The sequence below is a fragment of the Rhinolophus sinicus genome, linkage group LG02, assembly GCF_036562045.2.
Source record: "Rhinolophus sinicus isolate RSC01 linkage group LG02, ASM3656204v1, whole genome shotgun sequence".
Classification (NCBI taxonomy): domain Eukaryota; kingdom Metazoa; phylum Chordata; class Mammalia; order Chiroptera; family Rhinolophidae; genus Rhinolophus; species Rhinolophus sinicus.
The window spans coordinates 139,527,273-139,549,567 of record NC_133752.1 but is presented as its reverse complement, the minus strand read 5'-3'; the positions used below and the strand labels follow the sequence as shown (position 1 = coordinate 139,549,567).

At 39.0% G+C, this 22,295-nt stretch overlaps 2 protein-coding genes across 3 annotated transcripts in view; one reads left to right on the top strand and one right to left on the bottom strand.

Moving 5' to 3' along the window:
• LG02H12orf56 (linkage group 02 C12orf56 homolog) overlaps positions 1-16,013 on the bottom strand; it is a 68,799-nt gene extending 52,786 nt beyond the window's left edge. For both annotated transcript variants that reach the window (XM_019732433.2, XM_019732434.2), the window contains exon 1: positions 15,611-16,013. In XM_019732433.2, coding sequence (XP_019587992.2) covers positions 15,611-15,862 — 252 coding nt within the window. In that variant the 5' untranslated portion in view covers positions 15,863-16,013. The remainder of the gene's footprint in view (positions 1-15,610) is intronic.
• The window catches only part of XPOT (exportin for tRNA), a 133,752-nt gene that overhangs the window by 74,711 nt on the left and 36,746 nt on the right, over positions 1-22,295 (top strand). Inside the window, exons 4-5 of the mRNA XM_074325460.1 lie at positions 13,696-13,856; positions 14,682-14,911. The gene's annotated coding sequence lies outside the window, so the exon portion shown is untranslated. The remainder of the gene's footprint in view (positions 1-13,695; positions 13,857-14,681; positions 14,912-22,295) is intronic.

The window sequence follows — 22,295 nt, the reverse complement described above, 5'->3', positions numbered from 1 at the left end:
GTCTTATTTTAATATAATATATAACATATAATATATAATAATATATATATATAACATATAATATATAATATAATATAAGACCAGGTATAATATAATATAATACCAGGTCTTATATTAATTTTTGCTCCAAAAGACACATTAGAGCTGATGGTCCGGCTAGGTCTTATTTTCGGGGAAACATGGTAGCTTCTAATCATTAGAGGATTCCTGCTTGGGGCTTGAGTTTTTACAAAGACAGCCCCTCCCATTTTCCCTTCCCTTGACTTTAAAGAAGCCTGAATGCTGTACCTTGGTAAGATGGATGTGCGGGACTACTACGGTTCCCGTCCTCTTGGTTGGTGCCTTCTCAATCCATAAGCCTTTCCTTACTCCAAACTCTGATGCTTTGAGTTTGGGCATTTTGAAGAGTTGGGCACACAGACTCTGAAGACCGGAAACGAGGTGATTCCTGACTAACTGGTTGAATAGTCCATTTCTGAGAGAGCTGAAACTGTAATTAAGTCTCAGTTTGCAGATGTGGAGTTTAGCATAAGTGACTTCATTTGGGGGCCTGTTGTCTTGTTTTTAACAGATGATAAGTATATAATTTATATTTTATTTTAATTCTGAGAATCAGCTACATACTATGAGAAAGGTAGTTGTTTGGCTGACTGTAAAAAAATATTTCAGCTATTAGCCCTGGCGTCTCATAGTCATAAACACAAATGTGTACATTCTTCTCTGAAAATTTACAACCGAAGAACTAAATGGGGAGGGGAGGGACGGTATGGACAACATCTCATATGATTCATGAAGACAGTTTGTTTCCAGCAACCTAACTTTTCAAAAGGCATTTCTCTGCCTCCATCACTGTAAGGGAAGTGATAGATGATTACACTGATGACTGTCACACAGCCAAGGGGGTACATCTGTGTCTGTGAAACGGGGGATGATGATGGATAAACAGAGAGTAACGGAATGGCAGTAGTACCCAAATGATCCATCACCGTTACTTACCCTGTTCTCTCTTACTGGTTCATCTAACAATCGTAACCTCAGTCACAAAATTCTGACGAACCCATGTAATTCAACCTGGACTTGAATTACAAGGACAAAGTGTCAAAATAAGGAAGGTGATTCCTCTCTCTCTCTCTCTCTCTAATCAAAATCTTTTCGTAAAGACCACAGCATGTTTGTGAAGCAGGAGAGGACCACCCAGGAGCTAAACCAAGCTAATTTACACATCTGTGGGGGTTACAGAGTTTTCTGATGAGAAGGCTACTCCACTGTCAGCAATGCACAGGAGGAGAAGGACACTTAGTCCAAGGAATGTGTTGTCCGTGCCTCAAGGAAAAAAAGGAAACTCTGAACTCAGTCCCTTCCTCACAATGTGTTTTAGATATGGTGTTATCTGGAAAAACAATTTACATTTACATCAGAGACACCTTTAGGAATTCAAAAGCCAAGGCTTCCATTTCAGTCCAAAGCATAGATAGATGATAGATAGATAGATAGATAGATAGATAGATAGATAGATAGATAGATAGGAAGAAAGATGGGTAGAGAACATTGTAATGGTCCTATAGAAGTACTTTGTTTAAAATTTGCTAACTTTATGTCTTAAAATAAGCTTTAAATATTATTGAGTTTAATTCTGTTTTGTAAATGAATTCTTAGCTTACTCAGGTAGGAAATAAGATTATTCATTGTGTCATATAGCATTGAACTTATGTTTTTAGGACTATTTTTCAAAGTTGAAAGACCTGCTTTTACCCAGACACTTCTAGCATAGGTTATAATAACTAAGAATATCTGCATGAAAATAATTTTAGAATGCCAAATCAGGACACATGACAGACTTTTTTCTATGACTTGCTGACATTAAAAATTCATATGACAATCAAATCACACTATTTGTATATATCTTCTAAATCACCTCTTTTAAATACAATTTTATGAAATTACTATTGACCTAGGGCTGTACTTGTACTGCTCCACTAATATAAATGGTAAATTCAGCTGTCTTTTCTCATTAGAAACTGAGGCTGGGGAAGTTGGAGTTATTTGCAGTGGCCTCCTATGTTCTCCCTTCTGGTCAATATTATAAAAACTCTTAAATTCACTCATAAGTTATAACACTTTCTAATATTTGACCTGGCTTTCTTTGCCTCTGAGAAAGGTGTTACTATATAACCCCATCACTGGTAGTTTGGAGCCCAGTGGTACACCAACTGCTATTCTCCCAGTAAATTTTGGCATTGGAAAAAATCTTAAGAATCATGTTAATTCTGTGAAGGGGAAAAAGAAGAAACCGTGCTGGCTCACCAGCCAGATACACCCTTTCTCTATCTGTAAAGTTAAAAGGTTAGGCAGGTATGTAGGAAAGGGTGAACTCCACAGGTCTGAGTTGCTCATGCCTTGAACTCCAAAGAAAGGCTTCAGGACTGACCCTTGGCCTGATCCTGGCAGATAACCTCTGACCCTTGGCATATTCTGCCAGCTAAAAGTGTTTTTGTATGCCTGACATCTTGGGCTGTGCTGTACCAATTTGATCAGATGAATTTATTCTGACAGTGTAATTTACGGTAAACACCTGTTTTTGCAGGGGGTGAGGGTGAGGAGGTAGAAAGGGGGGCTGGAGTTTGAGGAACAGGTCACTCATGCAGGTCCCTCAATCTTACATGACTGACCCCCAGTAAAAACTCTGGACACCAAGGCTCAGATGAGTTCCCCTGGCTGGCAACACTTTACACATTGCTGGGAAAATTAAGCACATCCATGCTGTTCCACTGGGAGAGAATACCTGGAAGCTTGCACCTGGTTTCTCCTGGATTTCATCCCATGCACCTTTTCCCTTTGCTGAATTTAATCTGTATCCTCTCACTGTTATAAACCATTCTGTCTCCTGTGAGTCCTTCGGTGAATCATCAAGCATGAGGGTAGTCTTGGGGTCCCCCTACACAGTAGGACAATCATACCCAGGTATAAGGCCATCAGCTGCCTAGACAACTGGTTCTGTTCTGCCTCCTTTGGGCACTGCACAGCTTTGGGCTTTCCCAGGCTCTAAGTCAGAGAGGGGCTGGCCCACCTTCCCATCCTTCCTTTTCTCTTCAGTGTGAAGATGGGGAAAATGAAGAAATTAAATGTTCAAACAGTGTGACACAGAATACAATAAAAGCTAACATTTATCAAGCACTTATTACATGTTCTTTTAAGTGCTTTATAGGCATTTCACTGAATCCTCAAATAACCCCACTTGTCAGTAGAACTACCGTGTTTCCCTGAAAATAAGACCTAGCCGGACCATCAGCTCTACTGCGTCTTTTGGAACAAAAATTAATATAAGACCCGGTATTATGTTATGTTATATTATATTGTTATATAATATAAGACCCAGTATTATATTATATTATATTATATTATATTATATTATATTATATTATATTATATTATATTATATTATACCAGGTCTTATATTAACTTTTGCTCCAAAAGACGCATTAGAGCTGATGGTCCAGCTCGGTCTTATTTTCAGGGAAACATGGTATTCCCATTTTACAAGGGAATATGAGGACCCTGAGACTCCGAGAGTCAAGTGGCCTGCCCAAGGTTGCTAGTAAGTGGCAGACCAGAGATTCAAAATGAAGCCTGTACTCTTATGACACACAATGTAGAAAATATACATATATATCAAGAAAGTAACATACTATGGGTCTAAAAATAAAATTGCTTCTATTATGAGACAGGACAACAGTTATGATGAGGTGGCTTTTTGTATCCTTACTGTGAGACAAAGTTTAAGTAGAAAGACTCTACTATACAAACATGATTAATAGATAACAAATATCACACACCCCTCAAAATTTCCAAATTTTTAAATTACTAAATTGACCCATTTTGCTCAGGTGGTTCTCATTTTTTATGCATTCTCATGAATTGCCCACCTACAGAGTACATTTCAAAGGCTTGACATCAAAGAAGATTGAAACATGAAAGAGAAACTCGGATTAAGAAAGCCTAAAAAAGGAACTTGATATAAATTAATGTACAAAGATCAGGATTGAAATCACTTGGAAATCAGATTTCTGAGTTGGAAGGTACTAAAGTGTCCTCAAGGAAAGCTATCAAGCAGAAAGCAATCTAATTAGTATAAATTATTCTAATTAAATTCTTACAGACATGTTCATTGTTTTATGCCCTAATTATTAAGTACATCATGACCAAACTAGGTAATCGCAGTCAGCGTCTTGACAGAAATTTGGAATGTTGGGGAAACCCTATGAAGTAGCAGCAGTTAGGCGGTGTGACTTCTAGTCTGGCCTCCACTAGTAACCAGCACCGTAACTTTGGTCAAGTTCCTTAAGGAGTTTGACTTTGGCTTCCTCATGTGTAAAATGAATCAGGTCTAGTCTCTTTCAGCTTGAACAATACATGCATTTTTAAACACAAAGTTTGATTATAACTTTAAAGTACTAAAACAACTTTGCTAATAACTGTATTTCAGGAAATGTGTTTTACATGATCAGGAAGAATCAGGTGGGCTTTTTTAACAAAGATGCAGGCAAAGAGCATCTGCAGAGTCCTGTTTTGGGGGAGAACAGTATGTTTATGTAAATATGTAATTTACCTATGCATTTTGTTAAGAACATTCCTCATAAAGAATTCAACATCAATAGCCCAAAGAATCTATACTTTCTAAAAAGTACTGGTACTAGCAAACCTACAATAAATACTGAATGGAGTTTTTCAGTCTGAAATGAAAGGACACTAGACAGTAACTTGCAGCCACATGAAGAAACAAAGAGCACTGATAAAGAAACTGCACAGGTAAAAATAAAAGACAGTTAAATGTATTTGTTGTTTGTAACTCTTTTGTACTAATTTAAAAGACAACTGCATAAAGCAATAATCTGTGTTGATGGGCACATAATGTATAAACTATAATTTGTATGATAATAACAGCACAAAGGAGGGGAGAATGGAGCTATATCAAAACAAAAATTTTATATACTATTGAAATTAAGTTGGTAATCTGAACTGGATTGTTATAAATTAGAATGTTCATTGTAATCCCCAGGGCAAACACTAATTTAAAAACTCCAAAATACATAGTAAAAGAAATCACAAGAGAATTAAAATTGTATACTGCAAAATATTTATTTAAACACAAAAGAAGGCAGTAATGGAGGAGCAGAGAAACAACAAAAAGACAAAAGAAATATAGAAATAGCAAAATAACATATGTAAACCCTAATCTGTCAGAAATTACAACTCTGTAACTGAATTAAACACTCCAATAAAATCAGAGGTCAAAAGAATAGATTTTAAAAAATGATTTAACTATATACTATTACAAGAGACCCACTTTAGATTCAAAGACACAAACAAGTTGAAAGTAAAAGGAGTGAAAAGATGTGCCATGCAAATAGTAAGCAAAAGGGAACTGAAGTGGCTATACTATGAGACAAAATAAAGACTTTAATGCAAAAAATCTGAGTAGAGAAAAAGGAAGGACAATTTATAATGAAAAAGGCTCAATCTTTCAAGAAATTATAACATACGTACCTAGGAACAGAATCCGAAACTACATGAAGCATAAACTGAAAGAATTGAAGGGAAAAACAAGCTCAACAGTAATAGTTGTAGCTTCGTTACCCCACATAAATATTAGAGATGAAATAGTGAAAAGAAAAACAATAAAGAAAAGAAAATGTCAACTATAATTTTATATATATATATAGTTTCAAGAAGTGGAGTACAGCATTAGGAATAGAGGCAGTGGAAATGTAATGGCTGTGTGCGATGTCAGAGGGGCAGTAGATGGGGGGAGAGGGGGTTATTACTGTGTGAGGGATATAAATGATAAATGTCTATTACATTGTTTTGTATACCTGAAACTAATTTTTTAAAAAAATCAACAAAACCAAAAGTTGGTTCTTTGAAAAGATCAATATAATTGACAATCCTTCAACAAGATTGACCAAGGAAAAAAAGAGACAAGACTCAAATTACTAAAATCAGGAATGGAAGAGGGGACATTACTACCAATCTTACAGAAATAAAAAGTAGTATAAGGGAAAACCAAGAACAATTGATTATCAACAAATTAGATTGCCTAGATGAACAAAGTCCTAAAAAGACATGAATTACCAAAACTAACTCAAGAGATATAGAAAAGATGAATAGACCTATAACAGCAATATGAAGAGAGCTATAGGAGATTGAATTAGTAACAAAAAAAACTTCCCACAAAGGTACAGGACACATGGTTTAACTGGTGAATTCTATGAAATATTTAAAGAATTGGGTGGCCAGCTAGCTCAGTTGGTTACAGCGTGGTGCTAATAACAACAAGGTTGCTGGTTCAATCCCCACATGGGCAAGTGAGCTGTGTCTTCCTTTGGAAAAAAAAAAAAAAGAATTAACACCAATCCTTCAAAACCCTTCCAGAAAGTAAAGGAGGATGGAACACTTCCCATATTATCCTGATACCGAAACTAGACAAAGACATCACGAGAAACTACAAACCAATATTTCTTGTGAATTTAGATGTAAAATTCCTCAACAAAATGCTTACAAACAAAATCCAGAAACATATAGAAAAGATTAAAAGGCACTGGAGTGTGAGTTATAGATATAACAAACAACCTCTGCACAAACATTTACTTATTCAGTTACCTCCCTTGTCCAAGAAAATTCTAAATGAAGTATTAACGCATGATGAAACCTGACTTCCATGATGTCGATTTTTTCCTATTTAGAAAATATGGGTTTGAGAGATTAGTATTAGAATTGCTCTGATCCCTTCATTTACCACCTGGTCTATTCCATATTCAGTAGGGAAGTTGGATTTTTTGTTTTTGTTTTTTTAATTTACAAAGTTAGTTTCTCTGTTAAGAACTGATGACAAATAAAGAATTTGGTTATGATAAGCTCTGATTAAAATATGTGTTCTCAACTTCCAAATATAAAATAAGTCATAGGTATGTAATATACAGCATAGTGACTATTAATCAATAATAATATATTGCAAATTTGAATGTAGCTAATAAAGTAAATCTTAAAAGTTCTCAATACAAAAAAAAATTTGTAACTTTGCGTGGGGACAAATGATACTAACTAGACTTACTGTGGTGATCATATTGAAATGTATTCAAATCAGTATATTGTACACCTGAAACTAATATAATGTTGTATGTCAATTATATTTTAATTAAAAAAAAATGTATCCTAAGTAAACTAGCACCAGGAAGAAACAATCAACAAATCCAGAGGAAAGACGTTTTACAAAAAGTTTGGGCCAGATCTTTAACAAATCATATAAAAAGAGGAGGGAGAAAGGAGATAGTTTTTGTTTAAAATGGGATGTAAGGGACAACAATCCATAGATCTATCTGACCATCACAAAAAGAGAGGCAAAAGATGGTATGTGACGACTGATGTAATGTAATAGAAGTACAGCACTAGCTATGAGTAGTGTTGCCAAAACATTGAACCTGCATCCTACCATCCAGTTTATAGGAAATAAAGGGATTAGAGTAATGTGTGTCTCCACAGAGACACAATCAGGCAGATCCAGAACATAGGCGATTCTCCAGAACAAGTGACCTGATTTCTCCAGCAAATAAAGGACAGAAAAAAATGAGGAGGAAGGAAGACCTGTCATGTATTAAAAAAGGATTTGGAGACAAATAAACACAATGTATGGACATTATTTAGATCCTAATTCAAACACACCCACTGTAAAAGGATACTTTTGGGCAAGTGGGGAAATTTGAACATTGAATATTTAATGTTACCAAGGAATTATTGTTAACTTTTTAGGTGTGATAATGGCATTATGGTGACTTTTTAAAAACTGCCCTTAGAGATACAATATACTGAAGTGTCTATGGATGAAATAAGATGTTTGAGAATTGCTTTAAAATAATCCTTCAGGGGGAAACTTGGATGGAGTATAGATAAAACGTGATCAGCTAGATGTTGATAATTACCAAAGCTGGTGATGGGCATTTGGCAAGTCATTGTACTTGTTATTCTAGTTTGTTTATGCTTGAAATTTTCCTTAAGAAAAAGTTAACAAAAGAGAGATGACAACCCAATGAAAGCAATGTGTGATTCTTGATAGGATCCTAGTTTGAACAAGGATAACTAAAAATAGAAAAGCTACGTGGCCTTCACTGAAACAGGGCTCTTCTCCGTTCCACTGATTTGGGTTTAGACAAATTGTAGAAACTTAATCAAGCATATGCTGTTCCCTCCTTTTGGAAACACTTGCCCTTTGTTTTCTGCGTAGAAACTACTATACGTCCTTCAAGGCCAAGCTCAGAAGTTACTTCCTTCCTCCGTGAACATTTATCCATTCATCCCGCCACCCCCAACAAAACATGTTTCTTCCATATTCTGTTTATCATCTCTGTTTACACATTTCATTATAATGATCTGCTTGTAACTGTTTTTCTTCTTTCCCCTCTGCTTGCCTTCCTCTCCAAATTACGAGATACTCAAAAACAGGTAACCACTGTTTATTCATTTATAAATTTATAGTCCCTAGTAATTCAAAACATTAGTAGAATGCCCCATATGAAATCTAACATCTGTTCAATAGAACTTTGCAGTGTAGAAAGAAGAAAAACATAAACCAGAGGAAAAGTGAACAGGGAGAAACTGAAGGTAGATCTCATGGTCTGGGTTACAGTTTGGAGATCACTTTACTTAATGGGACATTAGATCGTGGAAATAAGACCCAAAAAGTGCTAAATTGTGAGATATCTTTCAACTTCCTTGGTCCTTTCAAGACCTAACTTTCTTTGTGTACAGCAAGCTCTAACTCTACACTGTCTCACAAAGAGAGGAAAGCAAGTAATAAATTAATTCACTCAAATTGCAATTTAACGAGTTACCTATTCTAGGAGTATTTCAGAGGGAATATGAAGGAGGAGCAATGGTAAACCCCAAAGATTCAATTTACTGATGAAGTGGCCAATGAATATATGGAGATATCTTATATGGATTTCCCTCAATTACATTAGCAATTACCTATGTCACACTGTACATAAGCTTACTCCTAAGCGGAAGCTATTTTTTACATTGAGCATTTGGCAAATCCTTCCACTGTCATAATTCAACTCACTGCAGTCTCCACCAGATGTGTGTGTTTTCCATTATACTCTACCTGGGCTATGGCGCACCAATCCCTAAGGTTATCTGAGTAGATGAGCTATTTTTGTAATCTATGACTATTGCTGGCATGAATGATCCACCCACATATTTCAAAAGAAATTAACAGTTTGGAGAATTGGGCACTGCCTCATCATAATATTGGAGGCTCCTTAGACTATTTCAATATTAGGCTTGAAAGATCATTGCCTCGGGGCCACGAGCCACAACTAAGAAAGACTGAAAGAGAAAAGGCTTTCAAGACTTGGCCTGGTGAAAAGGATGCTACATCCCACCTGGGTCTTTTCAGCCAAACCTGTCCTTGAACCTCAGCAGCAATGACACCAGCCTCAGCTTTGAAGAACAACCTTGAATACAGAGAGATGGTGTTGGAGAATCAAAAAGGTGTTTACACTTCATCCCCTCCTTCCTGACAACCACTGCCCAGGAACTATGCACTCTGCATACTGAGGTAACTATGTTGTTCCTATTGCAAAACCTAAGAACTTTTAAAGAAATACCGCCAATCCGCAGAAGGCCAGTTGTTACTATGTGCATAGTGGTGAAAGAATGCTGGCTCTGAGGTCAAAAGACTGAAGTTTACATTCAGCTCAGATCTTTCCTGAATACACTGACCTTGTGCAAGTATTTACCCTTTCTCTGCCAGTTTTCTCATCTATAAAAAAAGAGAATATTACCTTCCTTATAGAAGATTAAATGAGATAATCCATTTAAAGTGTTTGACACAAGGCTGGCACATAGTACATATCCAATAGACATCTTTTATAGTTAATGACCTTTGTTCATAAGAACCTCAGAAATGCAATACTGAGCCAGATTCATGGTCCACTCAGCTAGTATTTGTCTCTGATGGTAGCAGCAAGGGGCATTTTGGGAGAGAAGAGAATGCTCCTTTTTATTATTATCTCAAATGAATATGGCTTTATCTGAGAATATCCCTAACTTCTTTGACTAAAAATCTCTAAGAATATGGCAGCATGAATGTGTCTATATCTTTTTTATCCATATTTATATTTGCTACTGGAATTTATTTACTCTTATTTATATTAAAATACTACTTTCAAAATGCAAGGAGATTATGTCTTGTTTTCCAATATTTTATTAACAATTCCGTATTTACCTTATCCCTTAGTCTTGGTTTCAGAGTTGTGATTCAGGTTTTTTTCTATCAGCTTTAATTTCAGAGAACAAAAGAACCCTAAGCTTTCAGCAGTTGGTTATCTAGTTTCAATTTTTTTCAGTTCAATTCATCATGGATATTTTTGAGTTCTTACTGCAAAGTGCAGAATTGAAACATACAAAATATAAGATAGCGTTTGTTTTCAAAGAGCTTAGAGTCTTCTGGATAATCAGTCAAGCCAGACTATGTGGGTTCAAATTCTGGTTCCTGCCACTAGTGGATGACCTTGGGCAAACTGCTCAAATTCTCTGTACTTCAGGTTCCTTATCTGTAAAATAGCTAACATTATTATCTGAGCTTGTTATAAGGATAAAGAAGTTCCAAATTAAGGAGTTAGAACAGCAGCTGGGTGACGTATAGTGTGCCCTCGGTGAAATGTCAGCAATTTGAAGTAGGCCTTAGAGCCATTCAGATATTCCTGTTCTCTCTTCCAGACACATGGAATGCACATATGATAGGATCACATTTCCCTGCCCCCTTGTAGGCTAGGTGTGGCCATGAGCCTGACTCTGGCTAGTAAAATGTGAGAGGTGACGTATGTTACCTCTGGGTTGAAGTTTAAAACCCAGTATATAATTTGCTGAGTTAATTTCTCTTTGTCACGGTGATTAAGCAAGCATGTGCTGAGAGAGAGACTTTGATACCAAAATGTGCGACTAGGTATCACATATCTTGTGACTAAGATGAAGAGAACCCTTTGCTAATCCATGATAGACAAGTGGCTTGAATAAGACATCGACTCTATGTTGTGTTAAAGCACTGAGACTTCGGGCTTGTTTGTTAGTGTGCAGCTTAACCTAAACTATCCTGACCAATATACTGTCATTCTAGTCACTGGGAAGACAGCAGTGAATCAGATTAACGCAATGCCTGCCCTTACGGCATTCCTCAGACTTGAATGCAATATGCAAACTATTCTATGTGAACAAACTACTAAGAAGAAGCCAAAATGGATGGTGAGCATTTGTCACCTCTTTCTGCCTCCTACAGTGAGAGCTTTGAAATATTACAAATGAGTCAAAATAGAGAAAGAAAGCTAAAGAAGAGAAGAAGCATCCACAATATGGTCTCGTCCTACATAACTCTCAGTACCTCTCAAAAGGCATGACACAGGTAAACAATATAGGACTCACATCATAAACAAACAAAAGGAGCTTGACGAGAGCTGAACCTGAGCTTCAGGAGACCTGTGAGAATTACTCTGGTTGTGCCACTAACTGGCTGTGTCATTCTGGCCAGTGTGATGAGTTGTCAAGTCTCCAGAGTCCCTCAATACTTGAAAATAAGGAAATAGGATCTCCCTTGCTAAGAGGTAGAGTGTATAATGAACCTAAGCATCCATTCATTCATTTATTCTTCCAATTGACAAATAATTATTGACCATCTACTATGTCTCAGGGTTATAGTGTACAGTGTCACAGGATGAATAGGACAGGGAGCCTACGTTTCCAATGGGAGATGGGTAATGAATCATTAAAAAGATTAATCTCGTAATGCAGATAGTCATAAGTGCTTTGAAACAAACAGATATGATAAGTGTGTGATGGGGAAATGGTACTTTAGACCAGGTGGTCATGGAAGGCATCCCTGTGGAGATGATGCTGAATTTGGAAACACAACTGACAAGAAGGAATCAACCCTCTGAGGATCTGAAGGAAGAGTGTTCCAGGTAGAATGGCAAGTGCAAAGGCACTGAGGCATGGTGGGAGAGCATAAAGAGCTCAGAGAAGAGTGGTAGGAAGTCAGTCAGAGAGAGGGGTCAAATCACAGAGGCTCTTATAGGTAATAAGGAGTTTGCGAGCTCAGAGACTCTCAAACAGAAGAGTGACAATTTAATTTACAACTTACATTTTCAGAGATCCCAACTGCAGTGTGGAAAGGAATCAGTTTGGAGGCAATTGCAGTAGTCTAGTTAAGAGGTTGCACAAGGAGCACCGGGAAAAGGCATTAGAAAGGTCACAGTTGGATATATTTTAGAAGTGACAGGTTCAGAACCTGCTACCTGAAAAGATGCCACCTTGGAATACTGAATATTTTAAGCAGAAGGAATTTGAGGAAAAGGCGGATGTTAAGAAATTCTCTCTGACCTTCTCCCACCCACCTCCACTGAAGCATGGGAAGAATAGTGTTTTGGTGCATATAACAAGAGCAGAACCCTAGAGAATAATGTCAAAAGTAACTTTTAAGGAAAACGTCAGCCTTTTATAAAAGCTCTGCCCACACAACCTGAGAAACTGTTTTAGGAGATGAACCATATCAAACACCTACTGAGATCTCCATGTGCACTTTAAGCTCATCTTTGATGGAAAGGAAATCTCACTTGTATTCAATCCAGTTCTAGTCTTTTCATTGTTGTTACCTTCAATTGTTTTCTCATAGGGAGAGAATGGAATTTTATGTGTATATTTGCACAATTTTTTTCTGAAGGGTAACTGTGACAAGTGACGTGAACTAAATAGAGGAATCCAGCCTGATGTGGAGCAAGGGGCCCAGAGAAATAAAGGACTGGTTTACTTAGGGGTTTTACTGACATGATAATAAGAACAAAGGCAGAAGGGGAACCTGAGCCAACTGAAAATGCAGTAACAAGAAGACAAACTTGTACTGTAAAATGAGAAAACCATTGAGAATGGAAAAGGCTATCTAAAGAGATGGTCTGAGAAAGAGGACAGTGCCCTAGTAGAAAGTAAAGTTTATCTTTCAAGGAAGGAGGAACTGGTTGTAAAAAGCAAAGCTGCCTGGCATTGAAATCATGGAATTGACAGGAGGACAACTACATGAGATATGACACAGAAATCAGGACCATTCTACACATCGTGGTATTAAGTAAGGACAGAGTGCTCACGGGTGGCCAGTTAGCTCAGTTGGTTAGAGCGTGGGGCTCTAACACCAAGGTCGCTGGTTCGATCCCCTCATGGGCCACTATGAGCTGCGCCCTCCACAACTCGATTGAAACAACTACTTGACTTGGAGCTGATGGGTCCTGGAAAAACACACTTAAGTAAAAGTTGTTTTTAAAAAAGGACAGAGTGCTTATCATAGGGGGATGGCTGGTCCACTACATCTGTGGTTCTTAATTCTGCACACCCATTTTTCACACATCCTATGGAGATTATACAAGTCACCAAACTATAATCCTAACCCTAGAACTAGTTTGTAAAAACTCAGAAATAACAGTTTGTTAAGGAATTTGTGCTTGGCATGATTATATTTCTCACTGAAGCAAATTTTTTTCAAACAATTACCTATTTTAAAACACCATAATAGGGAATACTTCTGTGTTCATTTCCTATTGCTATTGAATACATTACCACAAACTTGGTGGCGTGAAACAACACAAATGTATTCTCTTACAGTATTGGAGGCCAGAAGTCTGAAACTGGTCTCACTGGGCTAAAATCAGGTGCCAGCAGGACTGCATTCCTTCCAGAGGCTCAAACCTGATTCCTTGCCTTGTCCAGCTTCTAGAGGCTGCCCACATTCTTCGGCCTGTAGCCACCTTCCACCTTCAAAACCAGTAAGTCTTCTTCAAGCTGCATCACTCTGCCATTGACCCTTCTTCTGTCTCCTTTTTCCATTTTTAAGGATGTTGTGTTTACATTGGGCCCACCCAGATAATCCAAAATAATCTCCCTATTTTAAAGTCACCTAAGTATAATAGCAAACGATCTTAATTCATCTGCAAGTTGAATTCCACTTTTCCATGTAATATATTAACAGGTTCTGAGGATATCTTTTGGGGGCCATTAATCTGCCTACCAGAACTTTAACCAAAGTTAAACTGTGTTGGGCAAGATGGACATTTAGTCTGTCAACAGTCCTGAAATCTTAAACTTGTTTAGCACTTTTATAGACATTACACATTCTTCTGTATGCCCGACAGGTAAATTTGGTACATAAAACATGACCAAATAAGTTGGTATGCCTTTTTGTAGAATTTTTGGCTGGGGGCAGTGGGGCCTAGGGAACTTTACCGTAGTTTTCAGATTCTGACAGCTCAAAAGGAAAGATACATAACAACTACTGAAATAATGTTTGCTGTCTCTTGTTGAGAAGAGTAACAATATCCTAAAATTATTACTTTTGTCAGACCACCAAGTGTTTATCAGATACTAGAAAAAGCTAAGCATTTAATGTTTTTTACAACATTTGGTAAATTTAATGTTTTTCATTTTAGATAATGAAATGGTGGCAGTGAGGAAAAAGGTAGTTTTACTTCCGACTTTTACTCAAAAATAGAAAAAAGAAGCAAATAAATTTGCACAGTGATATCCTACAGAGGTATTTTAAGTAGGGGGAAAAAAGCATATTTTTTTCATTTAATTTTATTGTTTTCTTACAGACGTGTTCCAAACAAGCTATGGTTCTCTTGGCAAAACAGCCCATTCAAGAGTCTCACCAGCCTCTCCCTTGGGGTTTGCAGTGACTCAGACAAGAGGGGGGAAAAAAACCCCGAGGCTAGACACCTGTCCCCAATGGAAAAAGGAAGAACACACCTGGAGAGCAGCTCAGACAAAGGGAAAAACAGTAATTGGAGAGGAGACTGCTTCCAATCTGTTGCTGGTTTGTAAGGTAAATCTATTCCTGGAGGAACAGGATACAGTAGCAGCACACTAAAAACTGGGACAGGCCGTGGCTGTGCCAGATTGTATCTCCTTCAAGGCTCCACTCTGATGACAGGCCTTTTAGGAAGTTTTTCCAGCATGACCTGAGCCCAGTTTGGATCAAGTGACCCACCTGAGATTGCCAGACATCCTGTGGGCATCTCCTTAATGCATGCATGCATGCATGCATGCATGCATTCATTCATTCATTCATATTGAGCACCTAACACGCTCTAAGTGCTGGAGATAGAAAAGGCAACAAGGCATAACAGCACTTATCACATGGCATTTATTTTCATTGCTGTTGACTTTCTGTCTCTTCCACAACAGCTTCTAGGAAGGAGCCCTATTTCATTTTTGCACCCTCAGTATCTAGCGCAGTGCCTGGCCGGTGCTTAATGAATGAAGGAATGACTTGCAAGTACACTTTTGATAGAGAGCTATGTTCTCAAATCTGTAGCCCTATCTGGGCCACGGGGGTTGACTGGTACACACGGAAAACCGGCAAGGCATCTTTATTCGGACTGCATACAGCAACCCGGTTTCCCTATGTGGCTGCTAGTACTGAAGTAAGTTAGAGTACGGGAGTACAGGGGTAGGAGGGCTGGGATTGGAGGGCTCAAGAAGAGGGTTGTCGCGAGTCCGCCTGCCCGCTCGGGCTCCTCACCAGCTCAATGGCCACAACGTCCCGCAGCGCCACGACTCGCCGGATAGATTTGGGCGGGTTCTCAGTCAGGTAGATGAGCCGGTCGCTGAGGACCACGTACTTCAAGGTGTGCTTCTCGGAGTCAGACGCCACAATGCACAGCTCGTAGGCGCGGATGGCATCGTAGACCGCGGGGACCAGGTGCCTTCGCAGGAACGCGTCCAGGCGGCTGTTGGTGCGCGCGGGGAAGCCAGACCCCGCCGGGCTGGCCATGCGGGGCACCCGCGGCCCAGCCGAGTGCGGGGCGCAGTGGACGGCTGTACCCGGCCCCGCCTCCACGCCACCCTCGGTGGAACCCGCGCGCGCCACAAAGCCGGCGGCACGACCGCTGCCACCTCTCGGTGGCGCGGGAAGCCGGGCCCCCAACTTTGAAGCCTGACTCCCGGGGTTGGCTCCCTGGAGCCCCCTGCCCGGCCCCGCCCCCCAATCCTCACCCAACCTCCGACAACAGTGGGCGGAGTGAGACTGGCCCTTCAGGTTAATCCCTGCCAAGTACCCGGGGGCTGCCTGGCGGAGATCCCGAGGGGCTCGCCCAGCCAGCCCCCACTCCAGCCTACCCTAACTATTGCGCACCACGCCATTCCTTACAGACTGGATTGAAGCCGCAGTTTTAATATGGTTTTCCGTTAGAAACTTGAATGAGATGGGATTTACCAATTTATTTTTTATGTAAGCAGAACAATCCTAGAACCCTATCAAGGTCCATCACAAAGAGTGACCATTTGATTAGAACATTGCCTGGAATAGCTCTCTAATTTTTTTTTAAAGATTTTTATTGGATTTTATTGGGGAAGGGGAACAGGACTTTATTGGGGAACAGTGTGTACTTCCAGGCCTTTTTTCCCAAGTCAAATTGTTGTCCTTTCAATCTTAGTTGTAGAGGGTGCTGTTCAGCTTCAAGTTGTTGTCCTTTCAGTCTTAGTTGTGGAGGGCGCAGCTCAGCTCCAGGTCCAGTTGCCGTTGTTAGTTGCAGGGGGCACAGCCCAACATCCCTTGCGGGAGTCAAACCGGCAACCTTACGGTTGAGAGGATGCGCTCTAACCAACTGAGCCATCTGGGAGCTCAACGCAGCTCAGCTCAAGGTGCGTGTTCAATTTTAGTTGCTGGGGGTGCTGCCCACCATCCCTTGCAGGACTCCAGGAATTGAACTGGCAACCTTGTGGTTGAGAGCCCACTGGCCCATTTGGGAGTCGAACCGGCAGCCTTCGGAGTTAGAAGCACGGAGCTCTAACCGCCTGAGCCACCCCCATCTCTCTAATTTTAATGAATATAAATGTAGGTCTTCTTTCTCCAACTAGCTAAAAGCTCTCCAAGAGAATGGGAATTTTATCATAAATTGATTTGAGCACACCCAAGACTACCTACCTAACGGACGTGCTTGTGGTCCCAAGGCTCAGGACAAGGCCTTGTATGTAGACTGTCGGAGCGCGTTCTGTGTAGGATGAATAAATGGGTGAGCCCTGCATCTTGAAAAATTGAAGCTTATAGGTTAGGAATGCTGATTGTGCAGCTTTGAGGCTGCAGGGTAATGAAAGTGATGTTTAGATTTGACAACAGCAATAACTTATTATAAAGGAGACACATGAGAAGAGTACAACAGAAACGTGCTTCCAATAATCCTAGGTGAGAACTTCCATTTTAATTTCATATCCTAGAAAGGGCATTCTCCCTCCCCATTCACCCCAAGACCTAGTAGTGTGTGTGTGTGTGTGTGTGTGTGTGTGTGTATACTCCTAGTAATGTGTGTGTAACCCAGAATCAAACAATGACATTCTTTCTTGCAAGTCATAGTCTCCCTTTCCTCATATATTACTGTTGTATACTGTATGTAGTAAACAATTTCAAATCCTTTGTGGAAAGAGGGTATAAATAAATTAAAAAGCATGAACAGATATTGTAGACTAACCTGCTACAAATGGGAACTGAGGAGAAACGTCTGGGTGTGGATAAACAACTCCAGGAGCTCAGTGGCAAAGAATTAACAGTCTTTTCTTGGAGAAACTGTATTTGGTAAGTAGGGAGCGCAGTGCCACCTGCTGACAAAATCGTAACTGACCTAATATTTCAAGTTTTCTTAGAATCTGATCATACATGTCTCTTCATAACTTCATTACTGGATGAAAAGTGAGCCCCAGAGGCACGACTATTTCCTCTAAGATAAAGATTGTTCCCTATTTAAACCACTCAAGACCAAGTTTGTTGCCTCAAACCAACAGAAGACAAAGGCCCTTTAACTTTGCCAAATATCAATAACCACACTTCACAAGAGCTGTTGAGAGGCAAATGGCTGTATCAGAGGTAGACCGTGAGGCCCAAGTACCAGAAAAGGCCTCACTCCAGGCTGCCATAGGTGGCTCTCAGGCTTCCTGTCCCCTCCCTGGGACTAAGAGAAACAGAATGACTGGACATTCTGAACATTCCAGAAAAGACAGCAGACCTGATTCGTCTACCCGAAGCCCATCATAAATGAACTTTTGGTGACAAGGGCACCGTGCTTAACAAACGTTTAGATAAAGCACAGGAGAGGGGAATTTGACAAAGGGATTGATGGCTAAAGTGACCTCAGTTATACTTTTAATTTTGTGGCTCACAGAGAAGGTAGTATCATGGTTTCCAGGCACTCAGTGTTCTGCACTGTTGCCAAGGTAACAGCAAAGTTCCGATTGCAGGAAAGAGGGTTAATATAGGCGAAAGATCACTGGGTTTAGAGTCAGGAGAACTGGATTAGAGTGCTAACCCTGCTACTCACGGTTTGAGATTTTTGGAAAGTCACTTAACATTTTTGAGTCTCTAAAATGAAACTTTGAATACATGCCCTGCCAACCAAAGAGTTAGTGAATGGAGCAAAGGGAAAGAATTATGAATTGTAAGAGCACAATAGACATGTAAAGTACCCATAGTCCCTTATCTTTTGGTAAACATTATGTGGATAGTTAACATAAATATACCCCAGATAGGCACCTACTCCTTATTTTCGAAGTCTGTCCAAACTCAAGAAGCATTTCATATGGATCCTGTGTAATCAAGCACTTAATAGACATTTCTTCATAAAACTATCAAAAAAAGGAACATTACTTACCTGGAACTAATAATCCCCAAAGGCACTCTCCTTAACCAGGAGAACTTTCACTAGAAGAACAGAGTAGCCTTTGGTCGAAGGATGGTCAATTCAATTAGTTTGAAAGGACAGTTATTATGAGCATAGGAGTATAGAGTCAAATGACCTGGGTTCAAATCCCAGTTCTCACACTCAGTAGCTAAATGATCTTGGACAAGTTACTTTAATCTCTCAGTTTCCCCATCTGTGAAATGGAGTAATAGTACCAACCCCATAGGGTTATTATGAGAATTAATGTTTCTAAAGTACTTAGAAAAGGTACCTGAGTACAAAGTGTACCTGAGTTTAAGCACTATATAAGTGTTTTAAAAATAAACTGAACAGGGGCCAGCCCGGTGGCTCAGACGGTTAGAGCTCTATGCTCCTAACTCCGAAGGCTGCAGGTTCGATTCCCACATGGGCTAGTGGACTCTCAACCACAAGGTTGCCAGTCCAATTCCTCGAGTCCCACAAGGGATGGTGGGCAGCACCCCCTGCAACTAAGATTGAACACGGTACCTTGAGCTGAGCTGCCGCTGAGCTCCTGGGTGGCTCAGTTGGTTGGAGCGCGTCCTCTCAACCACAGGTTGCTGGTTCGACTCACACAAGGGGTGGTGGGCTATGCCCCCTGCAACTAGCAACGGCAACTGGACCTGGAGCTGAGCTGCGCCCTCCACAACTAAGATTGAAAGGACAACAACTTGACTTGGGAAAAAACAAATAAAATAAAATAAAAAACTGAACAGATACGTGATTTCCTTATACATATATTGTCATTTGGTTCCCCATTACAAAGTAATATCAAATTTTTCTTTGTTAGATGGTAGTCTAACTGTTTAAATTTTAGATTGAAACTTTACAGAAAAGACAAAAATCTAATCTACATCTACATGCACATGATACAAATGAAAGAAGGGCATTTGTACTGTGTTTTTTTTTTAGTCGCATTTTTGGTAGAGAAGTGAGAGGTGAGCCATAGGTTATAAGGACCCTGGCAAGATTTCATACTTAGAAGTGCCCTTCAGTGGGTCTATGGATCCCAAGTGTCCCATCTCTCAACTTGAAACTAGACAGTATATATAGAAAGATACTTGAAATCTGTAGTAAGTAAATAGAACCTGAATATTTAAAGGTATCTGTTTTAAGAATCTCTCTGTTTCTACCTAGTATTGATGTATACTGATCATGTAAATATCTACAATTTGCAATCAACTGACGGGGAGGAGAAATGCCATTATAATGAAGTCTAAGGGACCATGCAAGTGCTTGGGATTTAAAAAAAAATGTTTCTTTCACTAAATAGTGCTGTAATGCTCTATTCTGCCTCAGGCTTCCTGCTTCACACCCACTTCCTCTAAAAGAAACCAGTGATTGGACTAGAACTAATAAAGACAGCGTACCTGACCTATTTTCCAACTTCTTTCTCTGCCAAGAAACCCATCATGAATGAGTTTTTGGTGACAAGGTCACTAGGCTTAACAAGCATTGAGATGAAGCATAAGAAGAGAATCTGATACAGGACTCAGTAGTTATCAGCTCACAATTATATTATTTTTGATTCAGTTTAATACATTTCATAAATATCTGCCCAGAAGTTATTGTCCATAAACACAATCAGGATAAGACTTATCTTCAGTCTTCAAGAATTGACTAGTAGATGAGTAAGACAACCACACAGATTTAATACAAAACAAAAGTACATTAAAATATATTAATGACATGAGAGGTTAAAATAAAAAAACACAAGCAACATCAAAGAAACGATCAAAGAAGCCTGGTTGAGGAAATTTGGAAACGCTTTATGAGGGAGGTAGCATTCAATACGTGCTCAAAGAGTGAATGAAACGATTTCTTTTTTTCTTTTATTAAATTTTTAAAAATTAATTCTTTTTTAAGTTCCATCCATCCCTCACTCTCCTCCCCTTTGGCAACCATCATTGTTCTCTATGTATGGGTCTGTTTCAGTTTTGTTTTGTTTTGTTTATTCATTTGTTTTTGTTTTTTTAGATTCCACATATAAATGAAATCATATAACATCTGTTTTTCTTTGTCTGATTTATTTCACTTAGCATAGTGCCCTCTAGGTGCATCCATGTTGTCACAAATGGCAAAATTTCATTCTTTTTTATTGAGTAATATTCCATTGTGTGTGTGTGTGTGTGTGTGTGTGTGTGTGTGTGTGTGTACATCTGTATTCATTCATCTATCGATGGACTTCTAAATTGCTTCAATATCTTGGCTATTCTAAATAATGCTGCAGTGAGCATAGGGGTGCATATATCTTTTTGAATTAGTTTTTGTTTTCTTTTTATAAATATCCAGAAGTGGAATTGCTGGGTCATATGGCAGCTCTATTTTTAATTTTTTGTGGAACCTCCATACTATTTTCCATTGTGGCTGCACTAATTTACAATCCCCTATACAGTATATAAGGGTTCCCTTTCCTCCACATCCTCACCAGCTCTTGTTATTTGTTGATTTTTTGGTGATAGCCATTCTGACAGGTGTGAGATGATGTCTCATTGTGGTTTTGGTTTGTATTTCCCTGACAATTAGTAATGTTGAGCATCTTTTCATATATTTGTTGGTCATCTGTATGTCCTCTCTGGTGAAGTGTCTATTGAGGTCCTTTACCCATTTTGTAATTGGATTGTTGTTTTTTTGGTATTAAGTTGTTAGAGTTCCTTGTATATTTTGGATATTAACCCCTTACTGGATGTATCATTGGCAAACATCTTCTCCCATTCAGTAGGTTGTCCAGACAGTTTTTGGTTGTTTTTTTTCTAATTATGAAGTACTATGTAGTCACTGTGGAGAATTTTTTTTTTTAATCCAAAACGGTGTAAGGCAGATAAAAATCACCTGCAATCTTACCACCTAGAGATAACCCTCAAGTAATGGGTAAATTTCCTTCAATGAAGCTGCTTCATTAAGTCTGGGAGAGAAGCTTTGAAGGTCTAATCTATGATAGAGGAAATAAGTAAAGGAATAGAAAGAATAGATGTGATGGTCTGGTAACACAAGTTGAAAGTACGAACTATTAGAACCAAAGGTAGAGAACAGGAGGTCATCTTCACAGATGAATGTTGAATGTTGAAACTGTAGAAATAGATAATTACTGAGTCAGTGCAGAAAACAGAAAACCAAATGGCTATGAAGGCAGATAATAGGGAAGGGGGGAATTTCTCCTTTCCCTTCTCAGTTCTTGAGGTTGGTCTAAGAATTAAATTGACATGAGGCATTAACAGGAGAAAATTGAACGAAAGTTTAGTGACATGTATACCTCCTGTATAGATGGGAGAAACCCAGGAAAACTAAATTATTTGTCAAAATGGTGGAAGTCATCACCTTAAATATCATCCTCAGCTAAACATAAAAGGTGTTGGGGATCAGGAGAATCAGTTATGGGAGATTACCAGGAAAAGCACGGTACACAGGAGTAAAGTTATGCAGATTTAAATCCTTGCCTTCTCTATTAATACATTTCTAGAGATTGAGTCATCCCCCTCTTCCTGGTACACCCTTACAAATGGAGAGTTCCCTTACAAA